General features: G+C 43.4%; 1 protein-coding gene across 2 annotated transcripts in view; it reads right to left on the minus strand.

The window, feature by feature from the left end:
- The window catches only part of DDAH1 (dimethylarginine dimethylaminohydrolase 1), a 107150-nt gene that overhangs the window by 25581 nt on the left and 63003 nt on the right, over positions 1-18566 (minus strand). For both annotated transcript variants that reach the window (XM_090049443.1, XM_090049442.1), the window contains exons 2-4: positions 11429-11528; positions 10141-10214; positions 9875-9994 (exon numbers count right to left, since the gene is read on the minus strand). In XM_090049443.1, the coding sequence (XP_089905569.1) occupies positions 9875-9994; positions 10141-10214; positions 11429-11528 (294 nt within the window). The remainder of the gene's footprint in view (positions 1-9874; positions 9995-10140; positions 10215-11428; positions 11529-18566) is intronic.

Below are 18566 nucleotides of genomic sequence, written 5' to 3' on the forward strand. Positions count from 1 at the left end.
GCTGATTTGCCCCAGTTCCTGCACCCTGCTAGACTCTCTGCCAATGACAACAAGAAATGTGTGAACAGCCATAAATCTGCCCATCAAAAGAATGGGAGAAGTATGTATCTCCCTGAAAAAGAAAAGGATTGCCTTCTGTAGGCACAATGGTTGCCTAATGTCCATTGTCAGAATGAGAAACTCAGGTGCTTTGGAGGTGAAACAGGATTTGGGCCATTGTGTACAGTAATATGGGTTTATGATACTTTTATTGAAAGGGTCTGAAGGGTGATAGAAAATCATTTGATCTCAGCTGACAGAACTGTCCATAAGTGACATAACTTACCCACCATAGAAAGCACTGGACTATGTCAAATGAGAAGCCTGCTATTTCAAGTAATTCAGATCCTCAAGGGCATCTCTGCTAAACCAGCCAACATAAATACGAAGTGTACAAGCACAGATTTTTTTCAGATTTCTAGCTTCTAATACCAGCAGCACAAAACAGAAATTAATTGGGTCTCTGATCCTGCAGTAACATCGCTTAGCATTTGTACGTCTGGTTAACAAAACTTCAATTTGGAGATCTGTGTCAATTGACTGTTGCTGCAGCACAACTCAAAGAATTATTAGAAGTACCCTGAAAAGGATAACAGCAGTGTAAAGAGCACCTCTAAAACAACAGTACTGATTACCCTTCAGTCTGAAGGCACACTGGCAAAAAGCCAAAACCTGTCTACAGTGAAGTCAATAGTATAGTTCACAGATTTCAGGAGAGCAGAATCAGCACCTAAAGATGCCTGGTTTGAAGAACATGTAAAGATTAATGATTCTCAACCTTAAAAAGCCCCTTTACACAGTAAGAAACATGTTGAAGACATCATACTTTACTCTCTCTGGCAATCTGAAGAAATGTACCTGTGGAAAGTGAAATTTCCTGTCACTACAAAAAATGTCAGAGGGTCTTAAGGGCAACATGTTGCCACAAGCAAGGGGTTGGAGATCACTGTTGCAGATGGCAAAATCCTGGCTCCATTGAAGAACAAAAAAATAAGCCTCTCCTTTTTTCTTTCTTGACCCAGTTCATAGCTAGAGCACACATCCAATGTACAGAATGTAAAACAGGATTAATAAAAGGAAGGAAATAAATGCATGCTAAAAATAGCACAAAGCAGTTAGAGGAGATTAATATTTCAGCTATGAGACCTGTTTCAGGTAGCAGTTAATTTTTTTTATGCTTTCATCCAGTTTCTTACAGTCTTACTTTCCAGTTGCAGTCCAAATAGCCATGTGTTCTATTTTCCAGAGCCTGAAGATCTCAAAATCAAAATGTCACTTCTGATTTATCATCTGTGTTTAGCATGTGCTTTATTATCCTAAACTCTTTCCAGCCATTTTATAGTTTGCCTGCAGCATACAACACAGGCAGTTCTGAAGATTATAATCAATACCACTGTGCTACATTTAAGTTCTAAGTTTAAATTTTTCAAGAGTTGCATGGTTACATGCAGTGCAACATAGAAAAATAAATTAAAAATAGCTCCCTCTCTCCAACAAGACTGTTGGAAAAGAGAATCTTACAGGATTAAGTATGAAAATAGTAGAACACAACAGACCATTTTTCTGTTCACAGGAAAATTCATTCTGCATTTTCTAACCTTTGCATCCTTAGTTCAAACTGAACTGCCAGAGGTACTCAAATACAGCTGAACCATCTTGGTTGCAAGACTGAATTTCTACAGGGAGAATGAAAAGTGTTTAAAAAAAAAAAAAGCCATCAAAAGAAAGAAATGGTGTTCTGGACTGTCAGGATTGTTGTGCCCTAGTGGGGATAACAAGAGTAGGAGCCGACTGAGTTCTGCCCTACTGAGCCACTAAATAGGCTTTAGATCTGGGTTTTAGTTACCTTTATGAAGATGGGGCAAGTTTAATTCCAGAGGAATGAAATAAGGATATGACAGGCAGAGCTGGTAATGAGGCCAGTAGCTAAGTTTGCATAACACTTTTTGTTACAAGATCTCTTTTTCACTTGGTCATAACACTGCCAAAGTTTAAGTACTTGGGCCAAACTCTACTGTGCTTCCTTTTTGTCTCCAAGTGAGTTTTTAAAAAGTGTCAGTGAATGACGTTCAGGAATTTCCCAGCATTAGATTTTGGGGAGAGAGAGAGCATGCACAAGCTTTCATGGGCTGAAGCTCACTTCATCAGATGATGCTTACTTCAACAAACAGGCTGTGTGAGATTCTTTTTTCATGGAATGAAGAGGCTGGTAGGCAATCTTTTCAGCCTGAGGGGGGCTGATAATTTGTACATAACTTGCATACAAACATAAAAACTAACTTACAGCTACACAGCCTGCCCTTAGGGATGGCAAGCCATGAGATACAAAGCTTGGTAGTTCAGGCCAGTAGGGTAGCTCTGAGCAGCTTGGAGCCAGGTCTGATCTCTCATCTTGTGCTGCTCTCCCTATGCCTGATTCAACACAAGGAGCAGGGAGAGGAAATGCTTGGCTAGTTGCTCAGTAGCTGCCACAGTAGCTTTTTTTACCAGCCACAAGCTGCACCAATAGACAGACAAATACCTGCCTGTCTCCCCCAGCTCAGCTGTATACACAGGAGTCCACCTGAAATGGGAAAGCAGAACAGAACTGCCAAACATACCCAGCATATGGCAACTGATGTTAAAAAAGGGCAAAGCGCCACCCAATACACAGGGGCAGATTTCTGTTGCTTTCTACTTGCTCTGTGTAACTAAGCAGCCAAAGGGAACTACAACCATCTGCATATTTTTTGCTGGGGATTTCCTTCCCATGGGTTAGGGTTATGGGAATGACCCCAATGACTGTCTTGCCAACAAAACCAACTTTGATGTCCCCAGCTTCTGCCTGAGGGTAAGCTGTGTCCTCTCTATCCCCACCTAATCTACAGCTTATTGGTGAATCTCAGAAAGTGGCTCAAGTTACAGCAACCCCAAAGTCATTCCAGTCTGTGGTGAGGTTCAGGTAGAGCCAGTGAAGCTACTATTCTGCTTTTCTCTGGGCTTCCACACTGGCAATGAAGCATGAAAGTGCCAGAATCTCTCTCCTCCTTTCTCTGCAACACAGAAGATGCCCAATGGGGACAACTAAACAAATACACTGAGGAGTGTGAAGAGCTGCTCAGAGCATTCCTGGCTCACAGTCCAACTGCTCCTGGGCTGCAGAGAAGACAGCAGTAGGGAGCTGGGGAGCCAACATCTTCCACCAGAGGTGTAGCAGGATGTGTCCATGTTCAGCGGCAGGTGCCAATGCATGGGGCAGAGCTGGATCCTGCCATGCTAACTGCACCAGCTTCAACAGTGGGGAGAGCAGAGGTGGTAGTAATGCACAGTGGAGAAGCAGCAGCTGGAGAAGTGCTGCCACTAGGAGAGGTATCTCTCTGTAACAGGGCACTGAGGTGCCTGCTACTGGCGTTGATAATAGGGCTTAGGTGTCAGTCATCAGGGCAGCACAGCCCAACAGATTGGGTCAGCTGACCGCCAGGGGGCTGGGCCTGGCCCATATAAACAGAAGAGGCTGAGGCCAGAGGCAGTTTTCTTCTGGCAGCCTCAGCAGCAGCAGCAGCAGCAGCAGCAGCAGCAGCAGCAGCAGCAGCAGCAGCAGCAGCAGCAGCTCTGCTCTGCTCTGCTCTGCTCTGCTCTGCTCTGCTCTGCTCTGCTCTGCTCTGCTCTGCTCTGCTGGGCTGAGCAGGGTAGTTACCATCTAGCAGCCTGAGGAGCAAGACCTTTGCTGCTGAGCCAAGCCAAGTAGTACAGCCAGACCATCTGCCTGATGCTGTGAGTAGAGAGACCCCCTGGCAAGGAGGTATGGCAAGAGGGCCAGGGTGGCACCGGATTTATGTTGTAGCCACAAAGCTCATTCTGGGGTTACAGCTGGGTTGGCTTAGAGTTGCGTTAGAGCCAGGAGTTGGGTTGGTGTTATAACCAGTTGGCTTACGGTTTATGTTTGTGTTACCCTGGAGGACCGGGTGAGGCTATAAGGGGATGGAGGAGGCCTCATTAGGGGCTCCCCGGTACAGTGGGGTGCTCCCAGCGCAGTAGAGAGTGCTGTGTTTTGGGGTGGCCTGACCCCAGCCCAGTGGGGGGTGATTATTGGGACAGGCTCAGGGGAGATCCCCAATAGTGGGGGATTTTCCTGGGTGCCTGGAGTGGGCAGAGCATTTGGGTGCCAGAGTGAAGGCACGGCAGTTGGCGCCGGGGGTGCTGCGTTTGGGGTGTTGTGACCCCAGCCCTGTGTGGGACAGTATTTGGCCCCAGAGCGGGTGAGCGTGCGCGGGAAGCGCGAGACAGGCCCAATGAGGGTGAGAATGTGAGGAGCCCGAGGCATAAGCCCCAAAGGAGGGGGGGAGCCTACTAGGAAGCCCCAGAGAGGGGCAAGGGCCAGCATAAAAGCCCGAAGTAGGGCAGAGCGCGCGGTTGGGGGCCCGAGGCAGGGCGAGCGCGCGACTAAGCCTGAAATAGGGCGATCGTACGAATAGGAGCCCGGAGAGGGCAGGGCACGCGGGACAGCCCGGAGAGGTCTCATACATAGTAGGGGGCTTGGAGAGGGTCTTCATCGAAGAGGTCCCTGTGAAGGGGTGCATACCTAGAACATACAAAGAGACATAAGAATGTCTGGTACACCTGCGAGGCTTGGGGTGTGCTAAAGTGGAGGTCGGAGGCACGCGTTGCCCATAAGGCTGGGGTGCACTGGATCATGGGACGGAGTAGGGCCGGTACAAGAGCACCATGTCCAGGGGAATTAAAGACAGCCTCCCATATAAAACTATATAAAACCAAGACATGGCGGGTGAGAAGGAGGGTGCGTTTGAGACCCAACTTGGCATGGTAGGGGCGCCAGGGAAGATCATGGCCGCTCCTGAGCCCTGCCCCGTGACACTCTCCCATACTGTCACCTTCTTCTTTGCTGCTGACATGGATGTCAAATAGCCAAAAATAGCACTGGTTATTGGTGACATCTCCACTAGCAGCAGTGAATCTCTGGCTGCTTCTCCTATGTTACCACCACTGCTCTATCCTCCCCACTGCCAGAGACAGAGCTGAAGCTGGGGAGATGCAGTGAGCAAAGGGGCACATATTGCCCAGGGTACAGTCCTGGTCAGTCATGCCTCTGCTTTCACCTACCCCCTGCACCAAAAGTGTTGATTCTAACACCTCAGTTTAAAAACCACAGGGCATGCTTTAAGAAAGTGCATTTAAATTCATAATCAAATACAGGTTTCCTTAGAAGTTACCCTCAACAACCACAGTTTATAACCCTGAAGGCCACCACTGCCAAGGTTTATAGGTAACTAAGTCTTGGGAAAGTAGTCATGTTTGTTGCGGTCTTGTTTCTGTTCAAGAGCGGATGCATATTATCAGTAAATTTGTCACTGCCTGAGAGAACGTCTGGGCAGAGTGTAGAGCTTATGAAAATACAGCCTGAATTTTCTGTAAGAGATGGAAAGGTAAGAGTTAAGCTTTTTTCCTCCAAGCCCCAAGTCTCTAAGTCTCTGCTCTTTTGTCATTCCTCCAGTTACTAGGAACTGGCTCATTATTCTTTTATAATTTGGTTCATCCTAATCTAATTTTAGAAGGGGAAAACTTTTTTCTGAAATCCAAATTCTGTCACATTAGGACAGAGACTTTTATTCCAGCAAATATGAGCCAAGGAATACTCTGGGGATCTCTTGTGAGACTGTACCATGCTAACACTGAGCTTAATTGAACATGAGCATTTTTAAGCTTCAAAGCCTGAAAACCTATGCAAACCCATTTGGGAATCAAAATTTGTTAAATATAGTACCCTTAACAATGCCCTGCTACCACTACCAAGGTTCTCAGCTAATAAATCTTCACTGACTGGTGTTGTTCTAAATCTACGCTTCTGAGATTCTGAGCCTACAACTACAGCTGTAAACAGCAAGGCTGCTTTAGCAATAGGTAATATATGTATGTTATCTATTAGTGGCCACAAAATCTTAACTGCACCACTGATTTAACAAGATAAACAATGTTGTATCTGTACAAATAGCTTGCTGGCAATTCATGTCTTTGGAAGATGACAATTTCCCTTTATTATATATGTAATAAATATGTTGTATATAATAAATAGAACTCACTTAACATGCCAACTCATCGAAAACCAGAAAACATAGGAAAAGTTTGGTTTAGATGCTTCTTGTTTCAAAACTTTTTCAAAGCTGTTGAAACATCACTTTTTGACATTTTCAAAATGAAAATAGTCATTTTGGATGATCAAAAATACTTTTCCTTCAGAAATGTACTTTATGCGCATGTGTGTGTCTATAAAAGTATGTTGAGAGGGAGTATTTCATTTGACCCATTATGAACTTTATTTGGGGTTTTTTTTTTGGTTGGCAAACATTTAAGATTTGGTTTAGTCCCAATTTAGGAGTAGAAAACCTTTTTTAAAAGTCTAGCACTATTATAGACTCACGTCTGAAACTATCATTAACTCATAGAATTGAGCATGGGATGAGAGAACATCCTGCCCAGCCCTGCTAAGAAGTCACATTCCTGGAAAATGTAAAGCTCTAGGAATGTCCCTAGACAGAAAGTATCTGAAGAACTGAAAAAGAAACATGTAAGAATACATCATAGCAATTTGTCTTCATTCTTAACTTTATGCATGAGTCGGCCTAGGGAAGTTAAGTAGGTGCATATGTCTATGCAGGTTCAGAGCCTGTGTCTGTAAGCTCTTAGAGGTAAAGATAGTGTCTGTTTCTGAGTTTCGCCATGTTCTGCCTGGTTCAATGTGGTCTGAATCCTGCTCAGAAGCTTCAGGCAAAAATCATGGTATAAATATTCATCTCCGTAATCTTTAAAAATACCTTGGGTATGGTACGCACATACAAATGTAGATATCTAAGTAACAAGCCACACTTATACATCATATTTTAATCCATCTCTGTTAAAGTGATAGGGAGCTACTATATCTACATTGCCACACCCTTAGCATGATGCAAATGAGTCGGGCCACACTTTACATAATAATTTGTCACTTCTAACTTTTTTTCTCAAGAGTTAGCAATAAAGGACCGACAGACCAGCTGGGAAGATTGGCCACCTTTAGACTGTGAGCTTTTTCAGACTTTGAGAGGCCCCACTTGCCTGATGTTCCTACCTGTCTGCACACTTTTTCCAGCCTTAGCCTTTGTCTTTCCTGACCCTTCTAACATCCTCTCAGTCCCGTGACTGGTGCAGATCAGCAGTTCCTGACTTCAGCTTGAGCATCAGACTTTGGTTCTGTCAATCCTGCTCTCACCAGTGCTCCAGACTGCCCACACATAGCTTATTTACTTGTACTGAAGAAAATATTGTATCCTCTATACCATCTCACCCCAAATAAGAGGGCACTCACTATAGCTACCACACTTTAAGAGCACTTTATTAATGCATGGGCCCCCACCAATTGGGAGCCTCCTGGGGCGCCAGGGACAGCATAGCCTAGGCAGGCATCCTGGCCATGAGCATCTGGGGCAGGCAGTGCATGCCTCCTCTCCAGCTGGGGTAGGGGGAGGACGTGGGGCTCTGTGCAGGTGGCAGCTGCTTCCTAGGGCCATCTTTGTCAGGAAGCCCTATGGGCGGCTCCACTCCCATTCTTTGCTGTCTGCAGGAGGCCACCGGCACCAGCACTGCTGGGACAGGATGGGACGGGAGACCCTTGCCCCACCAGGGCCACCAAAGGGGCAGGAGGGCAGGCAGCTGGGTGCAGTGCAGAGCCCATGCCACTCCTCACAGGCTGACCCCAGCCTCAGCCCTGGCTCGTCCCACAGCACTGAGGGACTGCAGCCCCAGCTGTGTGACATCCACCAGGCGGAGGGGCCAGGCCAGGGCCACCTTTGTCTCAGCAGTGCTCTTGCCCTCGACGTGCCGAGGAGGCTGGGTGGAGCCAGCCACAGCCTTCTGGTGGGTGCAGAGGGAAACTGCCTTTGCCTGGTGGGGGGACTCCAATTTTATGTTTACCCAGAGCCCCAATAAATCTTAATCTGCCACAGCACAATAATAATAATTATTAGTAATAATCACCACATTCTTATCCTCAGAATGGATTTGGTAACATTGAAAAGCAAAGTGTGGGTTCATTCTTTGCAGTGTAATTATAACCGGAGCACTGGGAAGCAGGCTTGATGCTGTTATTGAACACATGAACCTTCACATGACCCTTGATGAGACGTACCTGATGGAATGAGAAATGCACATGCTCATCTAGTCATAATTATTTTGGACATGGCTTCACTTTATTTTTTGACATCACATTTTTTAAAGAAAGGACATTTTGTACTTTGGCCTTTCCAGGCAGATAAAAAAAGACCTTTTACTGTTCCATTTTGTGATAGAAAGCCTCTCCAGGGCAACCATTGGTGCCTGGGGAATATAACTGTGAACTGTAAAGCATTTAGTTGGTAAACCTAATCCTTCTAAATGGCATATGTAACCACCTTGTTTTCTGCAACTGATATACAGTGATGGATCTCTTACAGCTTACTCTGCTCTATGAAAGCAAATGAGAAGGAGCAATAGTATTCATGTTAGACACTTCAGCTCAGAATACTGTCTCATGTTGTTAAAATCCTGGAAACTCCTCATTGGCAAGAAGTCAGTGTTGCACTCTTGGAAACCTAGCCTGGCATTTTCATCTCTTCCCCAACAACTGCCCATCCCCTAAAGGTAGATGTTAGCACAGCATGGAATTACATGGAAAATGTAACCTATATTTTATTTGCCTCCTCTTTCTTAGTCTTGTTATCCTGAACCTCCCTAAAATGGGTATCCACCTAACTATTTAACTCCCTGTCCCCCACCTTCTATGAAGCTTCACCATCCTCCTTTTTCACTTCAGGTTACAAGCATGGTGATTGTGTCTATTGCTTCATACCCTTTTCTCCCTACCTCTGATCAAACCTTTCATTTCTCTCCAACATTTCTAAAATACTTCACATTTCTCCAACCCATCCAATGCTCCAATAAATCATTCTCTCCCATTGCATCAGTTCCCTTCTCAAGTTCTCTCACTGAATCCTTCTTTCTTTGGCTGCTTACAGATGTGAAGCCCCCCAATGCTTTACTTTTAGCTTGGTGTGCCCCTGCACCAAGCACGGCGCATGCCTAGAAGATGCACTGTATTAGTTTGACCCAGCTCACCCAAAGTCTGTATAGCTTGCGCACTTCAGCGGGCCTTTTGGGCACTTTTGTCCAATAGCTGATTGAAACAGATTTAGATAGAAGTGCCAAAGGCCCTGCTAAAAAGTGCAATCTATACAGAAGTTGGGTGAGCTTGGTCAAACTAATGCACTTCCGCTTCAAGTAACTGTTTTTTGGGGGGGTTTTCATGTTTGTCAGCAGCCTTTATGTCAAAGCTGTTGCCTCTATATTAAAGAATCTGGACAACTCTGCTTCCTTCTAACTTTCAGTCTTGATTCCTACTATTGTCTTCCCATACAACTGAACAAAAAACAGGTACTTCAACACTATCAAGTAGAAGCATCTATAAGCCATGTACAGTAACGTAATTATGGATAGGCAATCGGGGCACAAGCCCCAGGCTCCAACATAAAAGGGGTGCAAGAACAGAACCACCACAGTTCCAGCCACTGCCACTACCTTTTCCATGACTGCTGCCTAGGATACCTTGTTATACTTCTGGCCACATATAAAGCATTTTATTGTTAAAGCTAATCAGCATAATGACTTCTCCGCTTAACAGCAATATTCCTTATACTATGTGCACACAGTATTCCCTTTAGTGTCCTGTTTTATTTTTGCATTGTTTCTTCATCTCAAACTCAGGTGCTCTTGCAGAGAGAGAAAAGCAAAATTTGCTGCTTATCCCAGAGGATCATCTTGTGCATTTTACCTTGAGGGCTTTCTGTGCGCCTTCACTTGAACCAATAGCAATCAGATTTGGTCCAGCCATGCTACAAAAACTCTTCAGATGCAAAGAGTCATGAACAGGAACTGTGGAGACAGCATAATCCTGTGCAGAAATGAGAACAGTTCACTGTGAATATTTTAAAACAGTACCAGTTCCATTACCCAGCATCTTTAGTTCAGGGGACTGTTCATGCTTTGTGGCACGGACAGAAGGGCTAGAATGTATTAGTGAAGAATGAGTCTACAAACCTTAAATGTGTCAGCCAGAATTTCTGCACCACGTTGATTTGTCCGTTTTGAAAGACCAACAAAAAACTCTCTCCCTGAAAGAAAAAAAATTTGGAGAGAGAAGTAAGGAACAAATTAACAATAGGGCTTTTTTTCTTAATGGCTGCAGAAATGCAAGTCACCAACGGCACTGAATCCCCTGAAGACGCATTTTAAAAATAGGCCAACTTCATGGGAGAGACTTCATAACAATCCTTCACAGGACTTAACTGAAGCTTGACTATGGCAAAAGTCTATTAATATTAACATGTAACTTATGTAATGTTTGTAATGCTTAATGTTTCAATATGTAGGTTATTGAAAAATACAACCTTCAATTGCAGGCTGATCATTTAAACCAATTACCCATTACCAGAAGAAGCATTTTATCAGAAACATGAACAGTTTCTTTTCCTAAAAGCCCCGCAATGGCCATAGGATAAAGGAAAAGAACAGCCGGGCTGGATTAATAAATCACTGGCAGTCCCTCCCTCTGAGATTTCTCCCATCCCCCATAACAGTTACAGAGATGCTGGTATCTTGAAGGTGCAGAAGAAATAGATGTTGGGATCTGTAACATAGTAGGAAGTTCTTAGGTTTTGTTTTGCTTAACCTGAAACCTTCCCCCATTCCTTTGGTAAATTAAGCCAAGAGGTATGCCTTCTATGATACTGATCACAGTAAACAGCTATATTTACCACAGGCAAAGAGCAAAATACTCTCAGTGAGATTACACATAATGGGTTTAATTACAAAAAAACCCCAGTCAGTATTTTCACCTTCTACGTCAGTCATGCATATAACTTGTTCAGCACATGAGTTGCTTGCCAGATGTCTACTTACCTATAAACTAAAAGTCCATTTTTAGTAGTTTACTCACTGAACCAGCTACATTTGTGTCTGAATCGAGCTTTTACAATCTCTGAAAACTGGTCTGTAAAAACATGGCTGCCAGTAACAAGAAGCATGGCATAACTAAAGTAAGTTGGCTGCCAAAAGCATGTCAGCATTGGAATATTATACTTCATAAGATAGAATAAAGGCTTAAAAATTGGTATGTGCAATAACTGGCATTTTGCAATATGTGTACATAGCTATTTCTATTATTTTTGGCAGCAGTTGGGAAAGTTTGCTTCTCAGCTACCTTAGTGTGACTCTACCATTTGGTAAGCAAGTGATCTAATGAGTTCTACACTAGTAAATGTTATGATTAGAAACCAGGTTATATGAAATGTACTGTGCAGATACATAAACAGCAAATTCACTTTACCTGTGAATAAGACATCTCCACCATCTAAGGTAGCATTTTCATCAGTCATCTCTACAACATTGAGGTTAAGACTTTCTAGCGCTATCTTCATTGCTTCTGTCTGTTTAAAAGAAAGAAACTTACTCAGCACCACTGAAAACATGAGTGAATCAAACTGCAACAGGCATAGCACATAACCTGTACTAAGGCTAAAAGTGGGTACCCTCGTAACCCATAGCTCTGACCTAGCGCAGTTCTGGGAATCCCTCCGGAGGAATTGTAGGGAATGTACATGGAAGTCAGTAGTGAAACTGTCACTGTTTTCTGCAGGACCCCTACACTAATTGCTGGGTAGGTATTACCAGTTGCTTACACAAGTTTATAGTGTATAGTCCTCCTATCCTGCAAAAATTACTTTGTGGTTCCAGGATTAAAACTAAAAATGCAGAGATGACATTTCAGACTTGCAAATCAACCAAGCCCAAGGTGTCCCTCGCCATCACCCAGAAGTCATTATGGATTTTAGGCCTTTGTCCAATGAAGAAAAACTACAAATTAAACTTTTTTTTTTTTAAACATATGCATCTTTATTGGCTTTGATTTCTATTGCATTATATTTGTGAGCAATTATGATACAAGACTGCAAAAGCTGCTTACAGACATAGATTAGAGACTCAATTCTTCCGTGTCAGTTCTGGAGGATGGAACGGGAGTATTAGAAAGCTACTGTAAGTTTGTCTAATCCTGCTTCTGACCAGAGGAAAGCTCTAACTTTTTCTTTAGTGGTGTAAAAGAACATTTTAGCAGTAGAGATGTACTCCAGCATGCCCCATTTTCCTCCAACTTTCTTCCTATGCTGGAACTGTAATCAAAGATATTCACTGTAGAAGCCACCATAACTGCTGCACAGCTATCCTACATATAAGGTATCATAAGCTATATTACAATCAGGGTATTTGCTAGTGGGTTATAGCTAGAATTCAGCCTTTTATGCTACTTGAGCCAAAAGAAGCTTCTGAGACATCCATAAAAAGGACAAATAAAGGTGAAGCTCTTATGTCAATGGAAATAGCCTGTTTCACAAAGTATGATCTGTTTCAGCAACATGCTTTGTATTCAGTAGAGCCTGATAATTGCATTACACTATTAGAGCTAGTTACCAGCCATTAAAAAAAATTATTGGCACCAAGAAACATCTGTCATGAAGATCAAATTTTCATATGACATGCTTTATCTGTGTATTACGGCAATTAAAACATTTCTACAAGAAACGCAAGAGTTCCAACATGGCTGACAGGCCCATAACTTGAACAGACTATATAAGGTTTAAATAAAACAAAGTGATATTATCAGAAAGTGGGAGGGAGTCATGTTGATTAACTTTATTCTAAGTATTTCAAGGAAATATAACAAATGAGGAGAGAATTTGCTGTGCTATTATTTACAATTTAATAAAACTGTTTTCTGTCAAGAAGTCTGTATTCACAGTTTGAATAGCTTTATGAAAAACAAATGCTAGAGTACAGTAAATGCATTTTACTATCTCTTTAAAATTTCAAATGAAACCCATGTCCAAAAGAAGGGCTCTGGAGTTTCTGTGCATTCAATGGACTGTTTCATCAAACTCTGTGTACTTATATTTTGCACTGGTAATCATGCAGGCGTCTTCCCCCAGATACTGTATTAACCCAGTTCTGGCATTCTGTTGACTTGCACTCAGCAAAGGACCCAAGGCAGAAGCGTAGACTGGTTTTAATTCCATATGCAAGTTATAGCAGCCTTGGGGCTCCTCTAGCCTTGGCTTACATTGAGATGGTCTCAGAAGATCCCTTCTGACTACTACAAACAGGCGGTGTACAGACTCTGACCATTATCCACTGCTCCATGAAAGACTGCAGATACAGTCACTCTACAGTAAGTATTGTTTTCGCAACATGAGAGTTGGGAACCACTAGAAATTCCTGGGTGGCAAGTCATGCTACATATATGGCTATCATATTTTGTTAGAGGGATGCAAACAAGTTGCATTACCAATAGAGAATTTGGGCCTATTGGATTTTAGAAATAAAGGGGCTAGATGTCTGCACATGAGACTCCACTGAGTTTACATGGGATGCCATGTATTTTGGGCTCAGTGGCTCAGACCCAGAAGCAGTAGCTTATCTTGCAGCAACATGAAGACCCTCAGCTTTTCTGTTACAGTCTATATTCAACCTAACTCCAAAAATACTTCAGGCTGAAAGTCTGCACATAAAGGTTTCTGGCCAGAAACAGTGGATGTGTTTTCATACAGTTGAAATTAAGGTTTAGCGGTAAGAAGTGTATCCCTTTCAGACAGCACTTCTTAGCCTTATTGCTCCCTCTCCTATCTTTACAACTGCATTAAAAAGGAGGATTGGACTTTTGTGGTATTTTAAAAATTAATGTGAAACATCTGGGTCAATATTTGGAAACCAGCTATTGTGCAAGCCCAGTTATGTATTTCACAACTTTTATGCAATCACACAACAAAAGCTGTGTACCATAGACCCATATTAACATTTCCTCCCATTTTGCCTACAGCACACGGCACCATGTATAGAAGGGGCAAAAGGCACCAATGAGGACAAAATGGCTATAAATTAAACATTGCTTGGGGCATTATGTAAGGAGATGCCGAATCCAACAGCATGTAGACTTGGAATTTATGCCAAAGACACAAACCAACTAACTCCTGGCCAGGCACAGTGATACCCTGGGCATGAGAACATAAGCACTTCAGCCACAGTGAGAGTAAATAAATATACTCACCAAATAAGATTATGGCAGGAAGGTCAAACTTCAAAAAAATTCCCCCGCCTCCCCATCATGTTCTGTGATTGTGCATCTCCAGTGTATCTGCTGTCTCAGTTACTTTTTCCATTATTTTAAAATAGTACTTTCTACAGGGAGTTTGCCTCACTGAGTCAGGGCTCAAAGCAGCGCTCAGTCAAGTAAGTGGGTTCCAGGAGAAGTAGCAAGCTAAGGTATAGGTCACTGATTCAGGCATCCTGGGCCTGCTGTGCTCCATACCCTAAGAATCCCTGTCATATCTCCCCTGTCCAATACTTTGTACCGTTCCTTTCCTTCACCCTGAATTTTCCTACTCAGGATTTCCTGCTTCACTTCTCATCTGCCACCAGCATCTTGCTTGTTGTATAGCTACTGCCCTCTCCCCTTTGTCACCAAATCCCCTACACCACATCTCTCCATACATCTTTTTCTGCTACACAAATTCAGCCTAAATGACTTCAAGCCTTTTTTTTACCTGGCTGCCTGAGGGCTGGTACCTTTTTTCTTTGAAGCATGCTTTTTGACAGCAAGCAACCATATGCTTTGACTGCCTCTCTCCTGTGTTAAGCAACAAAGTGGAAAGGCAAGTGTATTTAATAATAGATGGATGTTCTGCCCTCTGTCTGGCAACTTTATACTAGGGCCATGTCCATGTTCTGTAGGGCTCAGTATAGGGTGGCTGGAGGCACACATCTGTTTCCATCCGTGCCAATGTCCTACGTATTTCCATATTCCACAAAGACCTCCCCACTTCAGAATAGGACAGCTTCTGTATTAGATCCCCATAGAGCTGTGGTTATTGCTCCTTTCTGTAAATGGAAAAAATACCCTAAGGTTCTAGTCCTATTTGTCTGGAAAGCCAGGAGGTGGAGCCAAAAGGCAACTTTCCAAGCACAGAGCAAGAGGGCAATTAAGGAACTCTATACCTTCTGCAGCACACTGGCACCAGACTCAGACAGGACTGCAGGCAAGGAATTAGATAGCAATCAGTGGGACAGATGGAGGGTGGTAAGGGTGGAGATGCAGGGGTCAATGTGACTGCACAGATTGCAGAGTTTCAGGACTGCCACCGTGTATCATGATATGAACGCAAAATCTAGAAGCTTATAGTGAAGGAACATGCTTATGTGAAATGTACAGAGTCCAGATCCATACAAGGTAGTGATAGTTGCTTTGTTGCTGCTCGACTGTTTTGCAAAATACAGTTGTAGAAAAGAATGCAAAGGTGACATCCTAGTAGAACCCAAGTCTGTTTGTTGTTTTGGGGTATGAATATACAGTTTTTGATCTCAGCATGCTATATGCAGTCTTTGTACAAGGTGAACTAGCCAGGTAAGGAAGCTGAGGCACATCTTCAGATGTGCTGAGTTTTGCTTGCTTCCCTAAATGGAGGGAGTATCTGCAAGGCCGCATGATAGCAGGAGCATACAACTCGCAGCAGGGCAGCTGGAAATATAAAGAGAACTGGAGCGTATTAAAAAGGAAGCAACTTTAGGAAGTAGTAGTGCTGTGCAAGCTGCAAGGATCTTTTTGCTTCCCAAGCAGAGGTCCTGGTGGAATGAAAGCTCACAAGCAGCAGGAAATGGGTGGGAAGACTGGAGAGGCAACAGTCTTAGTATAAAAAAAGAACCCTGCGCTAAGGGCTATGAGCCAGGTAAGAAGGTGAAAGGAAAATTTGTGCACTGGATTTTGTTAATAAGGTAGATCCTCAAAAGGGGAGGGTTACTGAGGGAAGGAAAAACACACCCATAATAGGAGGCTTGATTAACTGGAAGAAGAATGGGAAACTGAGGCAACAGCAAGGCCTGCAACCAGGCAGTGAGGGAAAAATATATGTGTGACTAAATACAAGAAACCAGCCCAAAAGGGCAGTGTTGGCTTCTGGTGATGCATGTTCTTTGGACCAGGAAAGTCTGCTTGGAGGCATAAACAGTACTGTGGTGCACACAGCTCCTACTAAGTAGGTGATTCAGAGCCAGCAGCTACTATGCCTCGACTGGCTAGTGCTGGCTGGGAAGAGGGCATGGCAAGGGCATCTGAAGGTTGCACTGACCCAGATCAGACCATAATGGTATAACTTAAGGCTGCCTTTCCCTGTGGTGCAGCTTGCACAGGCAGATGCTGGGAAATTACAACTTGAAGTTCTGTGCCTGTAAAAATGGCTAAAACCTATTTGCATGATCTGCACTGTGTACTATTAAACAGAGCTCCTACTTGGTGACAATACTGGAAGGTAAATACCAATTCTGGATCTGTTACTTGAGCCAGATGTACATTTTAATTACCATATGCTGATTACAAGTTAACTATCAGGCTGTAGCAAAGCATTGTAACATCTTTAACACATTACAGGCGGGTAGAGAAACTGCAGCTTAGACATTCAAAAAAGTTAGTTAGCAGTCAGGTCTAAAAAGTTGTCCAAAATAGCAGAAAGCTGGCATCTTCTATTTGCTTCACAATTGTTCCAGGTCTTCATAATATTTATAGGATGCCCAACATGTCTTTCAATAACAATTCAGCTCATTTTGGCCTCACAAAGCTTTTTAAAACTGTTAATACTATTTAGATATTTTGTCCATCTGGGTCTTCTCCCATGACAGGTGTTAATGTATTAAGCCTACAGCTATTTTAAATGTGCGTTTTAAGGTTTTTAGATCTCTAGTAGCAGGAGTGCTGAGATTCACCTGTACTTTTAAAGTGACGCTGGCACACACAGTCTATATACACCAGGAATATCTTGCAACTTCAATTTCCTATGCACGTACCAGTGACTGTTCACTGTCATGGCTAAACACCAAGAACATCACATCATACAGTCAGTAGAGCCTGATATCAAGAAAGCTGTAGCACAAAATAAATGTAAAAGGGTAAAATTATTGAAAAGCAAACTAGGAAAATCATGATAGACACAGAAAGATCTTGGAAGTTCTCAAGTTGCTCTTAAAGTTGAAAACCTATGTAGTAGATAGGAAGCAGGTATGCAGAGGAGAAAGTTGAGGCTTCTGGAGACTCTGCATCAACTCAGGGTGACAGCTAAGTGCAGCCTGTTGGTGCTCAAAGAGCAGCAACAAAACCTGCTGGAGATATTGAACAAGGAGCTGTGATTACAGTTAAGAAATAGATACTGAAGACCTAGGGGCCTGAGGCTAAGCAAAGGATCCAATATGCCTGTGGGCAGCACTGTATGTCCCACCCTTATGTAAGCTAGGGTAAGAAAAGTGACTTTGGGACTTGTGAAGGAAAGGCACAGTCTAAATCCAATGCCAAGATACATACATCAGGTAGGTATTGTAGGTCTGATGAGCACAGCCCTATAAAGAGGCACCATCCTCTTAAGAAAGTGAAGTGCAATAAACAGAAAATACAGGAACCTCAGGAACATATGAGAGGAGGTGACGTTCTCTGATATGAATACTGAACTTGCTGGCAAAGGTGAAGAGATACTATGAGATTTTCTGCTGATGCACTTGTAAGCGGGGAAGGTGGCTGTCACAAAAGATGAGCTCAGCTCCCACTAGAATAAACCACACCATAAACAATCCATTGCTGCGACACAGATCCTTCCTCAAGATGATATGGTGCTCTGGAGATGGCTACTGGACTCCCATCTGGCATCTCGAGGCACTAAGAGAAGCTTGGCAAATAAAACTGACAGCATCTGTCAAAGGGCATCCAGACTGTGAGGGTGTGATAAGTGGCAAAATATATACAGGGAAAAAGTTGGTGACAGCACAGCAGGCCTTCACAGGTGGGTGGGGGAAGGGGGGAGAGGTGTTGAGAGAACAGTGTGCTAAAACAGTGAGAGTTCATCTTTTTGGCAGGTGTGCCACAAATTAGCCCTGCATCCTTCCCAAGTGCCACTGATCCTGCCCAATATGCTGTTCTGCCTTCTGCTCCCAGCCCTGTGCTCCCTGCCTGCTTCTTTCCCTGTGCTCCTTGGCCAAGCCGCTGCTTGTTCTCTGGTCCCTGACCTATCTTTCCCCTCCCTGAGCTGCTGCATGCCACGAAGAGCCTGCTTACTTGTGGCATCAGTGCTTCAGGCTGGCCAACCCTGTGTTAAAATGTACTAAAAAAACCCCAGACTAGCTAGGATTTAGGCTACAGAATTTGCAACAGAGCCAACAAAGATACAGAAATGGCAATACAAGAATAATCTGCATGAAGCTCTATGCTGAGACACCTCTTCCCCATCAGATTATAAAAGCAATCTGTTTGTGCTCAGTGCTTCCTTAATGAAGAGGCTTCTGTAGAAGATCACAATGTTTTCTGTAGTACAAACTCCAAGTCTTGGACAGTAGATTCACTTTGCCATATCAACCCAGAAATGCAAAGTCAAATTCTACTCTCC

The sequence above is a fragment of the Crocodylus siamensis genome, chromosome 5 (genome assembly GCF_052110815.1).
Source record: "Crocodylus siamensis isolate JL-2025a chromosome 5, ASM5211081v1, whole genome shotgun sequence".
In the NCBI taxonomy this organism is placed as follows: domain Eukaryota; kingdom Metazoa; phylum Chordata; order Crocodylia; family Crocodylidae; genus Crocodylus; species Crocodylus siamensis.